General features: G+C 39.8%; 1 protein-coding gene across 5 annotated transcripts in view; it reads left to right on the plus strand.

The window, feature by feature from the left end:
* zgc:165508 (uncharacterized protein LOC100101652 homolog) overlaps nucleotides 1–17,714 on the plus strand; it is a 28,651-nt gene that overhangs the window by 2,267 nt on the left and 8,670 nt on the right. For 3 of the 5 annotated variants that reach the window (XM_037775841.1, XM_037775842.1, XM_037775840.1), the window contains exons 2-3: nucleotides 13,731–13,824; nucleotides 13,935–14,117. In XM_037775841.1, the coding sequence (XP_037631769.1) occupies nucleotides 13,755–13,824; nucleotides 13,935–14,117 (253 nt within the window). In that variant the 5' untranslated portion in view covers nucleotides 13,731–13,754. Of the gene's footprint in view, nucleotides 1–3,943; nucleotides 4,084–13,730; nucleotides 13,825–13,934; nucleotides 14,118–17,714 lie in introns of all 5 variants that reach the window. The other 2 variants (XM_037775838.1, XM_037775839.1) reach the window with 1 other exon arrangement.

Consider the following 17,714-nt stretch of genomic DNA (forward strand, 5'->3'; position numbering starts at 1 on the left):
CTATAGCTGGCTACAAGCACAGAATGCAAACCAGAACAACATGTGAGTGAAGAACAGAGCTAATTCACTGATTTCACAATCATGTACAATGTACAAGCCTCACATGTGCAGATCAGGTCCCAGAATAAAAAAAATACTGCATGAAACTGTTACTGATGATACTTTAGACAGCTGATCAGCAGTAAAGTGCTGTTTTTTAAGAATGCATTATAGTTCAGTTAAAAAACGGCCTATGAGCGTAATGTAACAGGTTTTCTTTTGTATTAACAGTAAATCACTGTTTTTAGCAATAACAGGTTAATACTGTTGAAATCCTGCTGTAAATTAACAGCAAGTGTTTACAGTGTACCCTAGTACCCATAAAACCCCTATATATGTGCACGTTCAGATGTGTGCGTGTTTATTTGTTTATTTTTTTTTTTTGCACAATTTAAGACTATACAACATAACAGAAAAATAAATGAATAATATAAAGTGCAGGAAGAGGCAAAAAACCCACTGGGCTTATCTGAAGCCTACACCTAGAGACAAGATTAATATAAATAAATAATATGATGACATAATAATGATAACAAACATTAGGACAATATATATATATAATAACAATAAAAATACAGTAAATATATAAAAAAAGATAAGTGTGTGTGTTGTGTGGAAGTGTATGGTTAGTGTTTGTGGGGAGGAAATTGATTTAAATATCTATAATGATTTCTGGGTAATCGTAACCAAACAACATTGTGGGAAAAAAATAAAAAACATAAAAACAGATATATGGACAACATGGGGTAAAAGCAATTACAAGACAAGCAATTAAATGACCCTTTAAGCGACTTTTGAAACATTTGACAGATGAACAGTTTATTGATAGATAGTGTGATATAAAGGATAGCCACCTGTTTGACTCTCACATTAAGCCTGTATGTGTGACATCACCCTGCTGCTGGTCTTGACCTAATTGTCTCTCATAAGTCTCTCAGAGAGCCCGGAAGACATGAGCGAGAGAAGGATGCGCAGCCGAGGTCTCTCCATCTGCAGTTTCCACGACAACGGGAACTACAGAGAGCGAGAAGGAGTGTGTGTATGTGTGTGTGTGTGTGTGTGTGTGTGTGTGTGTGTGTGTGTGTGAGAGAGACCTAAGTGAAATAAATAAATAAAAACGAAGACTGCATTTTGCTCTGAGAGGAAGAGGACCCACTTTTTGGAGCTGCAGTGGAGAGATCACAGTCAGGGTGGAAAGGAGATTAATTAAGATAAAAAGACGTCGAGCAAATGAACAAATTAGACACAGATGGAGGAGGATGATGGACCGCAGGGCCTCACACAAGACAAGAGAGACGCCACAAGTTTCAGTCTGTTTTCTGCAAAGTGAAAAAGGGTCTAACCTCTCAGTTTGATCAATAACATCAATTTTATTCCATGTCCATTCCGCCCCACAGTCATGTCCCTAAAATTACATCCTTGGTGACCTCAGGGTCATTGCTGCAGAATGACTTACCGGACTTGTGCATTGCAGACGTGAATGCAAAACATGTTCTGTGCGCAATGCCGTTTACAATCTGAGGCAATAAACCCGCTCAACAAACCCATCTATACAGACAGGAGGAGGCGGTTGATCCATGCAGTAATGTGAGCATTTTCCTCTCAATTAGTTGCTGACCATCAAATCTCTTTTGGGTGCACCCGAGGCTCAAATGACTTTTCATCAATCTCATGCCATACAAAACAACGTGCGCATCTTTCACTCCTCTTGACAATACTTTCATTGACCAAGGTGGCCTAGATCCGACGACGCACAATGCACCCCGAGCATCTGATCTCATCACACCAATTAAACGGCACATATTGAATTCTGCTGGTGGGCAACTTGAGCTCGCTAAAATGGCAGGTCTTTGACCCCGGTGGGTGTGTGAGTGATTGGTCTTGATATTGGACTCAATATTTGAGATGGGTGCTGGCGACTAATCGAGCGAGTCGCTCTTTTCACAGACAGTAACTAGAAACGCCTCCCTGCAGCGGAGGGCTGGAAAGACGAGCCAGGCACTGACATTTAGAGGCCCCCACCTCTTTAATCTCGTTTGGCAAATCTGATTTGAAGAGCGCAGGATTGCATGTGTGTGTGTGTGTGTGTGTGTGTGTGTGTGTGTGTGTGTGATGGAGCTTCAGTATGTGGGAGGTGTCCAGGTGCTGAAATGCTCTGCTGCACGCTTGGAGCTGTCTGAGGTCCAGGAGCGCGTTTATCAGCACCTTTTGGTCCAAGAGTCTGTCAGGTCACGACGAGGGCAGCTGTTAGAAAGGTTAAACTCATGTAGTCAACCGAATAGTTCCATATCTGTAGGCAAGTTGTGTGACATTTTGCAGCCGGGAGGTTGCTTAGTGACATTTTGCAGCTCCAACCATGCGCTGCTGCTGTTTGGTTGTGTTGATGATGTGGTCTGTTCACGTCAGAGAGTGTGTATAAAACATCAGGGAGGTAAAAAGGAAATTGCATAATGCCATCACAGGCAGGCGTGTCCCTTATTCTGTGCTTTTTATGTTGCTCTCTCCCTCCGACAAAAAGCAGAACAACCTTCATAAAATATCAAACAGGCTTTGGGTTGCTGCCAGGGCCTTACCTGCATGACATGGCATGGCTTTGACGTGCATGGAAGTAGGCCTCCATGTCCCAAACCCTCATGTTATCTCACTACAAGTAGTCTCTGCAGAGTAGCTGCAATAAAGGGTTCAGCTTAGACATGTACCATACATAATAAAAAATAAGTGTCTTCCACTATTTAAACACTTTATGAAAGTGCATGGTACAAGCCTAAAGATGCCTTTTAAGTTCTGCAGAAAGACATTCAAAATATAATCTAATTTTATTCAGATTTAAAGGTCCCATATTGTATTAAATGAGATTTTCATGTCTTTTACAGTATATTATGAAACAGGTTTAAGTGCTATATAAATACTGTTAAACTATCAAAACGCTCAATACACGGAAAAATACACACACAGCCTGTTTTCAGAAATTGTGCGTTAGAAACAGGCCGTTGTGATGTCACAAATATACAATATTTACACCATTACACGGTTTTAAACGTAAACATTCTTAATGTGTCCCAGTTTATTTCATGTTGCAGTGTATGTTAATGACATCAGCTGACAGGAAGTAAACATGGACCCAAACTGTTGCCTAGCAACGCAATTCCGTTGCAATTCCATTTAAATGCATCAAAACGGAGCGTTTCAGGCAGAGGGTAAATACAGGTATATTCAGGCAGACAGTATGAGGAAAATAATGTGTTTTTTGAACATTACAGCATGTAAACATTTTCTAGTAGAAACATAAAATACAAGTATGAACCTGAAAATGAGCACGATATGGGACCTTTAACACTTGATTTTTTTTCAAATCAGATGCTTCGTTGAGTCTTTTTGCTTCATAGTTGCCTACAAAAACAAATTTTTTTGTATGTAGTGCAGCCAAATTTTTTAAAAGACATTTAGTAATTGACTGGTGGGCTTATAGGTTCATTTTGGTGGGGTTACTTTATTTATATTGTATGTAGATGTTTGAATTTGGGGAAACTGCAGTGAGATACGGCTACATTACATTCCCTTATATGATCATCGCCCCTGAGTGGCTGCCCTGGGGACCCCGTGGAGGCATGGGGTTTGGCATGGTTTACTGCAACGTAAAGGATGAGCCATAACTCTTAAAACTCATAGTTGGTAATCCTTGCGCCAGTACTAAAAAACAAATATTATGAACAATAACGTTGTTGTAATAATATAAATTTAATTTGTTAATGTTGGAGAATATGGCTTTCTTGCTAGATGGCGCTGCGGTAGCGCTGCCGCCATTTTGGACTGAACACCCAATGAGGCTGGCTGGGCGACTATGAGTTTTACGACATTTCGTTCATTTGCTGTAACCTTCACGTGGCTCTCTTCCTCCTGACAGTGGCCATTGACGGCTCGTTGCGCGTCGACTGGAGCCCTGCTGGCTCCATGTCTGACCTAGCGCTTTGGGGGAACACGCGGACCTCCTTGGCGCGCAGACTGATCCTGACAGCACCTTTGGGTGTACTGGACTTCAGTCAGGTGCCCTTAACACTCTTTTTTTTACTTCAGTTTGGTCTGGTTTGTGATGTAGCCTAGCTGATGTAGTCTAGCTGATGTAGTCTAGCTGATGTAGCCTAGCTCAGGGGTCAGCAACCTTTACTATCAAAAGAGCCATTTTAGGCAAAAAAGAAAAAAAAAAATCTGTCCGGAGCCGCAAAACATTTGATCATTGTGATGAAGGTAACACAGTTTATAGTCTAAGTATATAGTCTATAAGTCTAATGCACTGAGGGCCAAAGTGCAAAATGTACGACGGAGTATTAGGGCCACATTGAGGGAAGAAACATCTGAGATTTACAGTATAAAGTCATAATATTACGAGAATAAAGTCGTAAAGGCATTAAAATTATGACAATAAAATAGAAATAATTATATTTTACTTTTGTACGGCACTGTTTAGGCGGACGTTTTACTGGTGTCCGATAGTCGCTTTCAGTCCAAAATGGTGGAAGCATAGCTTTGCTGCTGGGCGCTGAACCAATTGTCTTTCACTTCTTATCAATATACGTTTTCACTCATACAAAATGGATATTTTTTAATTAATTAGATGCTGAGCAAAAGCTTTCAAAAAGTGGTAGCCTCTAGTAATTTCTGACAATAAAAGGGTTAATGGAGAATATAGATTTCTGACACAACTTCATCTACATCAAGGTGCTTGAAAAAAAAAATAGTCCCAAAGAGCCCAAACTCCATCAACACATGCAGTATAAAGAACAGCATTAGTGTTTATTAAAAACAATAAAGTTGCTCTTAAACTACTGGTGTTGTTGTTGTGACCCCTCAATGTGCAGTAAAGGGTTTATAAAATTACAGTATATAAAAGCAAACAATCTACTGTATAAATTCAGTTGTACAATATGTTACAGATTTAAGGTCTGTACTAATCTTATATGATCCAGATAGTAAATTGTATGTATTGTTTTAAAAATAAACACAATTATTATTATTTTTATGCCAAATAATTTCAATCAGGCGGTCACACAATTGATAGAAAAATACTTTTTACTGTGAGGTTTAATGAGCCTGGAGTATTGTTTTACCAACTGTGTTAAGAAAACTCAATTCCAGCAGGCTAACTGTGTATTTGTATTTATTGTTACACAGATAATTGGATTTTCTGTTTATATCACGTCACATGATTTGACTCATTTGAGCCAAGCTGCTATCAACCTAGTGTATTATAACCTAGCCAGGCGTTGATCAGATTTACCTAATCAAAGATGACAGTCTCTCAGTAATCCGCCACATGAAGCAGAAAATTATTTTCTCAACCCTTTCCTGGTTTGATAATTACCTCATTAATGTGTGTTTCAACCCTGAGTTCTTTCTCCATTTTACTTTTCATTAATGTTAACCACTTGGTTTCTAATTATTTGAAAGCCATTCAGAGTAATTAGCTATTCATTTTTAATTTGGGATTTTAAATCTCAGTGTCACAGAGTGTAATGCCTCTCGCCTTTGGACAAAACATAACACACAATCTCTACTTAAGAGATTACTACTGAGCAGACTGTGAGATGCTACATTTGTAGTGGTGGCTCACTTTAATTTAAGTTTATTTGACCTCAAAAGCCTGGAGAAAAACACCCTTTACTTTCCACTGGTTGCACCAGAGTTAAAGGGATAGTTCAGGTGTTTTGAAGTGGGGTTGTATGAGGTTCTTATCCATAGTCAGTGTATTACCTACAGTAGATGACGGTCAGCATGCCACCAGTTTGGAGAAACAGACAGAAGTACCAGCACAGGAGTAAAGTAATGTACTGCTGTAGAAGGGGGCAGCAGCAAAATGTATTTTAGCCTCGTAAAAGAAAGGCCCACCTAAATAAATTAATAAAAAAAAAAAAAATCGAAATCACTGCTTTGTCTTGCCGTCAGACAGCTCTTTCCGACAGGGAACTGAAGCTGTTGTGTCCATCTATGCTCTCGCCAAAGCCACCAGACTCCATTGGAAAAACCTGTAATTTTACACAGACTACTGGAGGATGCTGGTCTACCGCTGCCTTGATCAGTCAGTTTGTTTGTGCTATTGTGTGACTTTGGTGAATCCGAACTAACCAAATTCAGTTAATACCACAAACTAACTAAATGATTGATAAAATTATATTTTTTTACAATGGAGTCTGGTTGCTTTGGTGAGAACGTCGATAACGACTTTAGTTCTTCGTCGGAAACACAGACTGTATAGCTGTCTGACGGCAAGGTAAAGCAGTGAAAATATTCTAAATATAGCGTACACTTAAACTGATATGGATTTTTTTAGGTGAGCCTTTCTTTTAGGTGTCTAAAACATGTTTTGCTGCTGCCCCCGTCCACAGCAGTACATTGTCTTGTCTGTTTCTCCAAGATGGGGGCGTGCCAACCGTCATCTACTGTAGGTAATACACTGACTATGGAGAAGTACCTCATACAATCCCACTTCTAAACACCCAAACTACCCCTTTAATTGTGGGGTTTCATATAGCAAAGGAGGATAGACTGACAGGATACTCTGCTCCCAATCCTTTTAGCAATGAATTAGATAATAGGTAAGAACAGAAGAGGTTTTGAGAGCACTTTGGTGAGAGTGGTGGATCTACAAAGAACCATCATAATCTGAGAATCCTGCAAAAGGGGTTCTGCTGCAGTACAAGCCGTTTGTTGTTATACAGTTAATAACCTACAGTATTTATGTCTAGTTAGTGGGATGCTTACAGTTGGCTCAGAGATGTGGATGATTATGGTAATGAAGGTGATGAATCCACCTTGCCTCTTTTATCCATCAGTGCGCACCATCTGGGTGTGAATCTGATGTGTCGCAGTGAGCCAGCCAGGCGACAATTAGCAGCACCTAAGTGATCCATTATGAAATGCAGCCGCTCACTATTCACTATACTACTCAGGCCTGTTATTGAATACTGGGCACTGTGAGAGCCGGCTGATCTTATCACATGATTTCCACTTTAGGTACCTCAAAAAGACATATTTGGTAAGATTTTGTATAAGGGAATAATTCAGATTTTTTCCGGTGAATTAGTATTTGAGCAGCCATGAAACTGAAATACATTCAAATTTTCCTGCTTTGTATTTTCTTTGATGCTGCAAATGCATCATCTCTGACGCTCGTGTGGCATCACTGAGCAGCGACAGTAAATGAAAACAGGAAGGCACGTGCAAGAGGTATTAATTTGGCTGTTGTGGCTGGCGGTTGGTGTTCTGAGTGTGTGACGTCATCAGCGAATCAGGCGTGCAGGCGACGTACCGGCAGGAATTGTTCCATGGTGACCAGTTGCCATAGAAATGTTCCCATTGTGGAAAACTTGAGACGTAGAGAGAGAGAGAGAGAGAGAGAAAAGAGACAGAAACATGTCGAAGGAAGAGACGGATGTTCCGGTTATTTTCCACCATGCAGGGAAGCAGATGTCACGCCAGTCTGTTCCACTGAAACATATAATTTTGTATAATGACTTCCCTTCATTGTGTTTTGCAGCTGACGGTTGATAAATAAGAAACGTGTATTTGACTCACTCAGCCTGTACAATGGCACAAAATAGATTTCTGCTGATGTAACCTTAATTACCTTACAAATAGAGCAATAAGTAGGCTGCAAATTAGGGCTGTCACAATATCAGTAATAGTAGTCATTCATTTCGGTCCTTATTAACAATGTTCTGTGAGGAATGCACATAATAAAGAATAAGGAATTAAATAAAATGGGAAAAAAACAAAACAAAAAACAAAGTTTTGACCAAAAAGGTGTAGGCCGAAGCTTAAGCTTATTATACCCTTTTTACTTAGCATATTCTAATAGGCAGCTCATTCACTACTTAGTTTAGACTATATAAAAACAAGACAAAACAAAACAGAAGCAATAACAATCATACTTCAGTTTTATACCTGTTTACCACCTTATATTTAAACATGTTTTTAAATTTGCAAAGTGAATTACACATTTTTAATTCCTAGTCACATTCATTCCACAAGTTAACCCCAACAGATATATATAACAAATATCAGATTTTCACTACACGATTATCGTGACCAACAGAATTCACAATAACAATATTATCGCGGTATCTATAGTAAATTTGAAAATAATAATAATAATGCTATCAGTAAAATTAATTTTTAAATTTGTTTATTGGGTGTTTTGTTTCTATTTTGGGCAAAGGAATTACACTCAAAATATGAGTCTAGGGACAAAGAATGTATATTGCCAAGATGTGAAAGTCAATTGTTCGTTCCATTGCAACATCAGCACCCAGCAGCAAAGCTACGCTTCTGCCATTTTGGACTGAAAGCGACTACCGGATGCGAGTAAAACGTCCGCCTAAAAAGTGCCGTACAAAAGTAAAACAAAATAATTTCTATTCTATTGTCATATTGTACCGAAATGGCCTATGTTGTTGAACAAGAAAATATTATAAATATAATAAGCGATTTCAGTCCAAAATGGTGGCAGCAGAGTTTCGTCTCTTTGCTTCTATACTCTTTGGTAGGGAGGCTGGAGAGAGAGTCTGTAACCATAACTGTGTATATTAAATTATTTAAGAGGCGCTGGATTATTTACACAATATTATCATATGTGTAATATCAACATGATATCAATATCTCATTTTTAAATATCACGGTTATCGTCGATACCGCGATATCGTGACACCCCTACTACAAATGCGTCTTAGCCACAGAAACCTGTGGCGTTGTGTGACGGCTGCACAATAACAAAAAGGGTTTGCTGGAGCACAAACATTTGTTTTCAGGCTTACTGATATAATGGTCCTTGGTCCTGGAACAATCTGCAGGCCAAGCTTAAACTTGAGATCCTTATCTCTTTAAATTATTTTAAACGTATAAAGGAAGTGATCACTGCTAGCTGCAGTTGCTTCAATTAAACAATTAAATAACACATGACCAAAATGCTGTCCTGTTAATGCACTGTATGATGTGATGTATTTTGTCATACCTATTGTTGTTGCCATGATTCAGTGTTATTGTCTTGTTATGTGTCGGATGCTGCTATTTGACCCTGTCTTGGCTCGGTCTCACTTGTAAAAGGTTATGATAACTAAGCCTGAAAAGCCATGTTTTGTTATTAGATTCTAAAATCCTTGAAGTGTGTGTGTGTTCAGGCTTCCAGGTGACGCAGATAGGGAGACACTAGTCAGGTCCGGTTAATGTCACACACCCTCTGTCGGCCTGCTCTCAGCTCCTAACATGCGTGTTGTGTTGAAGAATCTGCTGTGTTTTCTCTCCGGGCTACATTAGCCTGGCCTCGCTGACTCACGGAGACAATAGTTAACCAAGGATTTAAAGGCTAAAAGTGAACCTGAGCAGCATCATGACATGACAGCCTCTCTACTGTCTGTGTTCACCAGACCATGAGAGACTTCTTGACATCATGTTTGTGTTTGTTCTGCTATTCTTATGAGGGCTAAATATCTTAATGACTAAAGACACGAGTGTTTTTCCTAATGAGCGTGCTGCATGTTGTTGGGAATATGCGATGGGAAAGCTGCAGTCTAATTGAAGCGGTGTACTCGGGTCTGCTCTGAGTGCTGCTCATGTCCTCTGTGTTGGCTCTGCTGTTCAGTAGGGCAGTGGGGGAGTCGAGGGGGGAGGGGAGCAGAGCCGGGAGGCAGCGGTGTTGTTAAGTGGAGCTGTGTGGCAACAAGGTGACGCTCAAGCTCATACAGTTGGACCCAATTTTTAAAAAGCTCGTACTGATTTATTTGAATGTAATGTTTAAAGGGACGCTCCATTGAGATTTTTATTAGGGCTGTCAATCGATTCAAATATTTAATCATGAATAATCGCATGATTGTCCATGATTAATCATGATTAATCATGATTAATCATGATTAATCTTTTTTTTTCTGTTCAAAATGTACCTTAAAGGGAGATTTATCAAGTATTTAATACTCTTATCAACAGGGGAGTGGACAAATTTGCTTTGCTTTGTGCAAATGTATGTATACTGTTTATTTATAATTGGAAATCAATTAACAACACAAAACAATGACAAATATTATCCAGAAACCCTCACAGGTACTGCATGTGTGAGGTAAAATTACTGTTTTTGTGAATGGAGTCCGGTCTGGTAGCTTTCTTCAGTTCCCTGACGTAAAGCACTGTCTGTCGGCAAGGTAAAGTGGTGAGAATATTTTAGGTATAGTGTGCACTTAAACTGGTGTTGATTTGTTTTAGGTGGCTGAAATATGTTTTTCTGCTGCTCCCATCCACAACCACTTTACCTCGCCGTCAGACAGCGCTTTCCGACGGGGAACTGAAGCAGTTATATCGCTCTCTTCAAAGCCACCAGACTACATTCACAAAAGCAGTAATTTTACCTCGCAGAATGTGAGAGTATACATACAACCCCAGTTAAAAAAATCCAAACTACCCTTTCAAATACTTCCAAACTCAAAGCTAACTCTGACTCAGCTAGTGCTCACGTTCACATTATTCATAACCTTATTGATTAGCTTCGATTAGTTTACTTTGGTAAGTGAGCGTTTCCATTTGGAAAAACACACCTGCCCTTTAAATTAGAACATTTAGTGCCTCCAAACTCCAGAAATGACAAGTTGTTTTTCCAAACTTTATTCTTGTCAGGGTAGAAATGTCTCTGAAACAGCATTCATATCATCACGGGATGCTTTACTGGAAAAAGTAGTAATGAAATCAAGTTTAAGGGCATTCAGGAGGGTGAGGCAGGAGTTGTTATGTTGGATATCCCCGAAGATGTATAAAAATCCTCCCACACCATACTGAAATGATTTCTCTGGGCATCTATTTGAAAACAAATAAAACATATTCAGCTGTGGGCGGACAACATTAACTGCCTGTCTGACATCTGATTTTTAATTAAAGACCAACACAATATATCTTTCTAACCCTCCTCGAGGGCGTGTGTCACATCTCCTCCAGATTATCCTCCCTCTGATCTGTGAGCTGCTCTGCGGCACAAGAGGATTATCACGCCTCGCGGCAGCCTCTGATACCATCACGAGCTCGGGATTCCCCTCCGCTCTTCTGACAGATCGTTTTGTTGTTGGTTGTTTGTTTGTTGCTCGGCTGGTGTTTTGTTGCCACGAGGTTGAATTGACAGGACAAGGTCAGCGTGATGCTTCTGGGATGATTTAAGTTCATCATGTTGTCTGGTGTTTTCTAGTTCACTGCAGATCAGATGTGGTTTGACTCATTAATGAAAGGAAGGAAAATACAACCCAAATACTTATGTTTACTACTGTAGTTCTGTTGTTCTAGCTCAGAGAGATCACGACACAATCAGTCTTGTCTGCCTAAGACCGTCATCCGATTGCTCAGTCAACCCCGTCTGTTGACCCATATTGAGTAACAACACGGTGGCGTCAGCTCAGCATGTGGCCTTTGCTGTTGACGTGCCGTTTCCCACGTGAGTACAGGTAGGGCTATAAAAAGAGTTAGCAGACAAAGGAACTTGTCAACACCCGATACTGCCTCTGTGGTTTGACTTTACAACGCAGACAGATTTGACGGAGGACAGAACGGCAGGATTAGACGTCTTTTGTCCACTGTCTGGTCCTGTTAACTCACTTGCCTTGTCTCTGTCTGGACACAGAGCTTCATCAGTTTCCTTTCAAGAAGTTTTCCTATATATTTACTTTGCAGTTGCATCAGAAATCTCCTAACAGCCACATCTGGCACCACTGGAAAGGTCCACTCGGCTATGTGCAGATAATGCACATAATTATAATCAGCAAATAATCTAGAAAGTAATTATTTTTCTTTCTATGCCTTCTTGTCTGCAGCCATATAGATGCAGACTCTTTAGTCATAGCTTGAGAAGGGTCAGCTCAGTTACCCGAACAAACTATTAGTATGCTCATTAGCCAGCAGGCTAATCTAACAAACCACTTTAGTTAACATGTGGCTGCAACTAACCACCAATATCATGGGCTTGTTGTTTTTTCAACTTTTGTTTCTACTCTTCTACGTGAATTAATACGCAAATCAGATGTGTTTCATAAAGGCCTTTACACACGTAAAGGCCTTTATGAATAAATGACACTGTAATAATAATAAATAAATAATAATAAATGATAATATATTCATAATATTATATGTCTAGGGCTTTTATTGTGAAAGGTAAAAACAGAGGGAGTCAATCTGGTCTGCGCTGCCTTTGTGAAGGTTGAAATAAACTTTGCTGTCTAGGTTCAGACTACGGATTTCATAAATATAAGCAACCCGTTCTGCACAATGTGATTGGTTTATGTCTTTATTTGAGATGTGAAAGCTCAGAAAATTGGCCTCATTCCAGAAAAAATTTGGAAATTACGCCGCTTGATGTGAATGATGAAAATGTTGAACTATTGATTTTATATGCTACATAACCAACACATTCTCACTCCCAACTCGTCAAGTACCCTTCAAAATTGTCCTTTGTCCTTTCAAAATAAACTTCTGTGTTCACAGGACACATACAGTTTCTGCTCGTTACATACATACAGTATCTTTTCAAAATAAACTTCCAACATAGGTTTGCTTAGTTTTTAGGTTTACTTGCACACGTGGTTAGGTTTAGGCAACAAAAGTACTTGTATAACTGAGGAAAAGAAGGTTTGGGTTAAGATAAGTACATTTGTTACGTAAAATAAGTAGGCTTGTTACAGAACTGGCGTTAGTAATGCACATAGGTTACACAACAAAACTACAGTAAAATAAGTCAAGAGATTCAAGGTCTCATTCAATTGTTTTGTGTGCTGTGCACGGTTAACAGCAAAGATAGACAGTGAAAATTACCTTTTGACAGTATATTGCCATCATACCAGCAACATTACTACAGTTTCAATGTCCATATCTGTAGATTATGTCACAGACATGACACAAATTTAATATTTATATTAACACTGCCTGTTTCCATTTCAAAATAAAAGCCCTTTAGTGTTTTTTCTGTGGACAGAATCCCTTCATTTGTTAACACAAGGCTTTTATTCTGAAATATTTGGAGGACAGTGTTTTTGAAAATGCAGTGACTTGCACGGCTCCATAAATTAATAAAGTACCGACTTTTAATCATGGATTATTATTTTTTACAAATGAGCACACGCTTCTCAACCTTTTTCTGTCTAAAATAAATATAAATGACATTTATAATGAAATGAAATTGCCATTATGAAAGGCAAACTCAATGTAGAAAGAAAGGGCTGGCAGTAAACGCTGCTGGTGCTGACGCCACATGCATGACAGACACAACAGTTTAGCGAGGCAGCCGCCACACGCTACTCAAACGCCCAGTGTGTCAGACGTCGAGGGCCACTGACCAAGCGTCGGTATTTGACGAGTTGGCTGTGAGAATGGGTTGACATAACATGCAGAATGTGCACGTGCGGGCATGCACACTCACCCGTGTGGTTGTCGGCACTCAGCTTGAGACTCGTTAAAAGCATTGATTGATGTGTGAAGAGAAAATTCTTCACTTTCCAAGGCCTTGAAGTACAGTGAAGTTGTTGAAGTACTGTGAACACCGGAGTCCCCTCTCCATGAAAAGACGACACTGGGTTCTCCTGTGAGTCACAGTGTATTCAGACGCCGGCTCACATTCATGCTGAGCTGAGCTACTGCACCAGTTTTCCCCTGAGTCACACTTCTTGTTCTTGTCGTTTCAGGTGAATGTTGATGACACCATTGAAATGTTACCAAAATCAAGAAGAGCTCTCACCATTCAAGAGATTGCTGCATTAGCGCGATCTTCCCTGCATGGTGAGTGCAACATTTAACATCAAAGTTCATGAATGCAGCTGATATTTCAAGCATTCAATCATCACAAAAAAAGTTATTCTGTACCCTAAAACCTAGCTTTTTCTTTGCAGGTATTTCCCAGGTGGTTAAGGACCATGTGACAAAGCCCACAGCCATGGCTCAGGGCAGAGTGGCCCACTTGATAGAGTGGAAAGGCTGGTGTAGGCCCATCGACACTCCAGCAGCCCTGGAATCAGACTTCAACTCTTACTCAGACCTCACTGAGGGAGAGCAGGAGGCACGCTTCGCTGCTGGTAAGTAACTTCTGTTGTCTGTTTGTGCAACTTCTTTATTACATAAATATTACAGGAAAAAACACCCTGCTTTGCTGCACTTTAAGCTGAGAGAGGGTTTCTGAATGTGCACAGATCAGTTGAAAACAAACACTCTGAAGAGATGACTCACACACCTAGAGCAAGAGAGCTCATGAAAATATGCAAAATAACGATGAAAGAGATCCCAATTAAATGAAAAAACATCGTAACAAAAAGGTAAACATATGAAAAAAAGGAGCAGATGAGTATTTATGTCACATGATCGTTAATTACAGTCAATAACATTTAAGATGTTGCAATAATAAAAAGAGAATTTGGAGAATTTAGCTTAAAACAAGCTTGTTTAGTTTCACATAATTTTTACCCTATTTAAACTTGCATGCATGTTAACACACCTGCTCACAGACCGTATTACAATTGGAATGCTATCGGATTAGCTGGACCACATCTGGACGTTGGTTTGTTCTCACTGTAATCAGATCTCATCAAGTTGTCAATGCAGTCTGTACAGTGTGACCTCATTTAACAGGACACAGTGTGTTAGTGTTGAGCTTTCAGCGGAGGCCCATAAGCAGAGGTGTGGACTCGAGTCACAAGACTTTGGACTTGAGTCACAAATTTGATGACTTTAGATGTTGACAGAATAAAAAAAGACTTGCAACTTGACTTGGACTTTAACACCAGTGACTCGTGACTTCACTTGGACTTGAGCCTTTTGACTTGAAAATACTTGATACCTTCCCCCGAGCCCAAAGATTCAAAAGTATGTTATTTAAAAAGAGTGCCAGGATTCAGTTAATTCTTCTTCATTTCTTGAATTAACTAACGTTAATGCTATTCATGCCCAGCAAGTATACAGTATATATATAAAATTGCAATCGGTGCATCTCTACTTCCATGCCAGCCTTCAAACACTATATCAGTTGTAACTGCTGTCTGTTTGAAATCTGTTTTCTTCAAGCCCAAACTCAGATTTTCTCAGATACACCAAATCAAATCCACCCAATAAGTTGAGAGGATATCTAACTCACGTCAAAAAGCTTTGTATGAGCCCTTTTGTGGCAAAGACAAAACAAGCAGAGTCCAAACAGCAGTAGGGATGTGCGCGATTAGTCGACTAGTCGATTAAACGTTGCTTCACTCGCTAGTCTGCACCAGAAATACTAGTCAGTTAAACATTTTATTATTTTATTAATGTACACGTTTGAATTACATATTGCCAGATTACATTCTCCGCTCTGATCTGATCTCATCAGCCGCTCCTGATTCATCTTCCACCCGCCGTGTTCTCCCGGCCCCCCGCCTGCCACCACCTCCTCTTTCCGAAATAGCGGCTGGGTTGAGCGGTCAGTCTGTCTATCTCCTGATCAACTGGATTGGCCAGCAGAAATAGGGCCGTAATGAATGTCATTTTTTTACATGCAAAGCTTTGATGAGGTTTTTGAATGAAGCTTTGAATGTCTGCTAGACCGCCCCATTAACACAGGTGCGGTAGAGTAAACAGGGTTTTGACCGCAGTGGAAAAAGTTGTTTTTGAAAGGCTAAACACCAACAAATATGGATTGAAGCAGACAGCGGACACGGGGGACATACAGCAGCATTGAAAATATGATTTGGTTATTTAAAAATGTGATTTCAAATGGCTTATAGATTAAATTGTGCTACATTTTTATGTGTTTTCTTACTTTTAGACTAGTCGACTAAGTTTAAACTTCCATTTAAACATCAGGGAAATTAGTCGTGAGGAACATACCTGTACAGCAGCATTGCTTCACTATTGAGAGCTGATCACAGGTGTAAGTACAAAGACCCACGATCAGATGTCATTATCCAGATACAGATCACATGTTAATGGTTTCGATGGGATGTTTGATTCTGCAGCCACATTCATTACTCTTCTCCTCTCAGAGCGCCGCTCACCCTCAGCTCATCTGTCTCCTCTCATCTTTTACTCACTCACCTCATCTTTTACTTTTCTTTCATTCACTCCCGCCCCCTCTATTCATTACCCCCTTCATCCTATTCACACTGTCCCCTCTTTAAATGTGCCCTCTCTCTCTCTCTCTTTATCTCCTCTTCCTCACCCTGCTCTCCCTCCATTCTCTCGCTCGCTCCCTGCAATGCAGACTCTCAAGGTTAATTTGCACAGTAAGGTTTTGCTCCTGGCTACTGCCACCGTGACAGAGCGATTTTCCTCTGAGCCTCCACTGTTCATTTTTTCATTCCTCTTTTATATCTCACTATTTACATGACTTCTCTCCTCTTGTCATGCCTCCATCTTTGTGATCCAGTATCACAGTAAAGGATCCATTTCAGTATTCTTTGGTTAGGAGGATAGTGGTTTTCATGTGCAACTAAGCTGATTTATAAAGGAACGCAAAATAGTTCTTTAGCTCTTTAGCTTAGATGGTCTTTTTAGAACTGTTTGAGCCTGCATATTGCATGTAATACAGTAATTTACACACCCTTTTTATTTGATTTAATCAATGTAAGTTGACTAGCAGTCAAGGGTTGGGGAGACATTACTATACATCATACTTCTCCTTGTCTCTTCGGATTACATCATCGCTCGTCCATCAGGGAGCCGGTTGTGCTGACTCTTTTTGTTTTTGTCAACTCTCTCCTTGTAGCCCGGTGATGGTGTTACTGTGGGTGACTGGACACTGTGTGAATGTCAGCGAGCGCGTTAGTACATGTGCGAATGTGTGAAGTGAGTGTTTTACTGTGTGTAGAACAGTATTGGTGCGTATTCAAGCTAGTTACAGGAGAAAAACAACGGTGTGTGTTTGTGTAGGAGGCATCCTGAGAATTGAAAATGCAGGTGTCCTATTGATGGACTGACTTGTGCCAACAACACACACAGGCATTCTTTGAAGCTAATCCTGCTGTGTCTCTCGTAGTGCATGAAACTGGTTGCCGAGCCTTGACCGACACAGAGAGGCTTATGTCACTGTGTGTGTGTGTGAATGAAAGAGACAGAGAGTGTGAGTGAGAGATTATGTTGAAAGTACATGTCTGTACGTGTGTGTTAGAGAGCAAAGAGGCCTGCTGGAAAATTCAAAGTGGGAAATTTGGCATTAGGTGTTGGACAAATGTCTTTGCTACAAGTGACAGCCCTATTTAACAATCTGAGGGTTATATTCACCCGCAGGAGCATCAGTGGATTATGAGACAATGGACCCCACCACTTCTCCTACATAAGAGCAAGATGACACACAGACTTTATAATGTTTTAGCTTCTATTTGTTGTTGTTTTGTGTCTCTTTGTAGTCATTTTATGTCTCTCTGTGGTTGTTTTGTGTCACTTTGTAGTAATTTTTTTGTCTCTCTGGTCGTTTTGTGTCACTTTGTTTTGGTCTTTTAGAAGTTATTTTTGTCGGTGGTTGTTTTGTCCCTTTTTGTAGTTAATTTGCATCTCTTTGTAGTTGTTTTACATCTCTTTGTAGTTGTTTTACATCTCTTTGTAGTTGTTTTACATCTCTTTGTAGTTGATTTGCATCTCTTTGTAGTTGTTTTACATCTCTTTGTAGTTGTTTTACATCTTTTTGTAGTTGTTTTGTGTGTTTTTGTAGTTGT

The sequence above is a fragment of the Sebastes umbrosus genome, chromosome 7 (assembly GCF_015220745.1).
Source record: "Sebastes umbrosus isolate fSebUmb1 chromosome 7, fSebUmb1.pri, whole genome shotgun sequence".
Taxonomy (NCBI): domain Eukaryota; kingdom Metazoa; phylum Chordata; class Actinopteri; order Perciformes; family Sebastidae; genus Sebastes; species Sebastes umbrosus.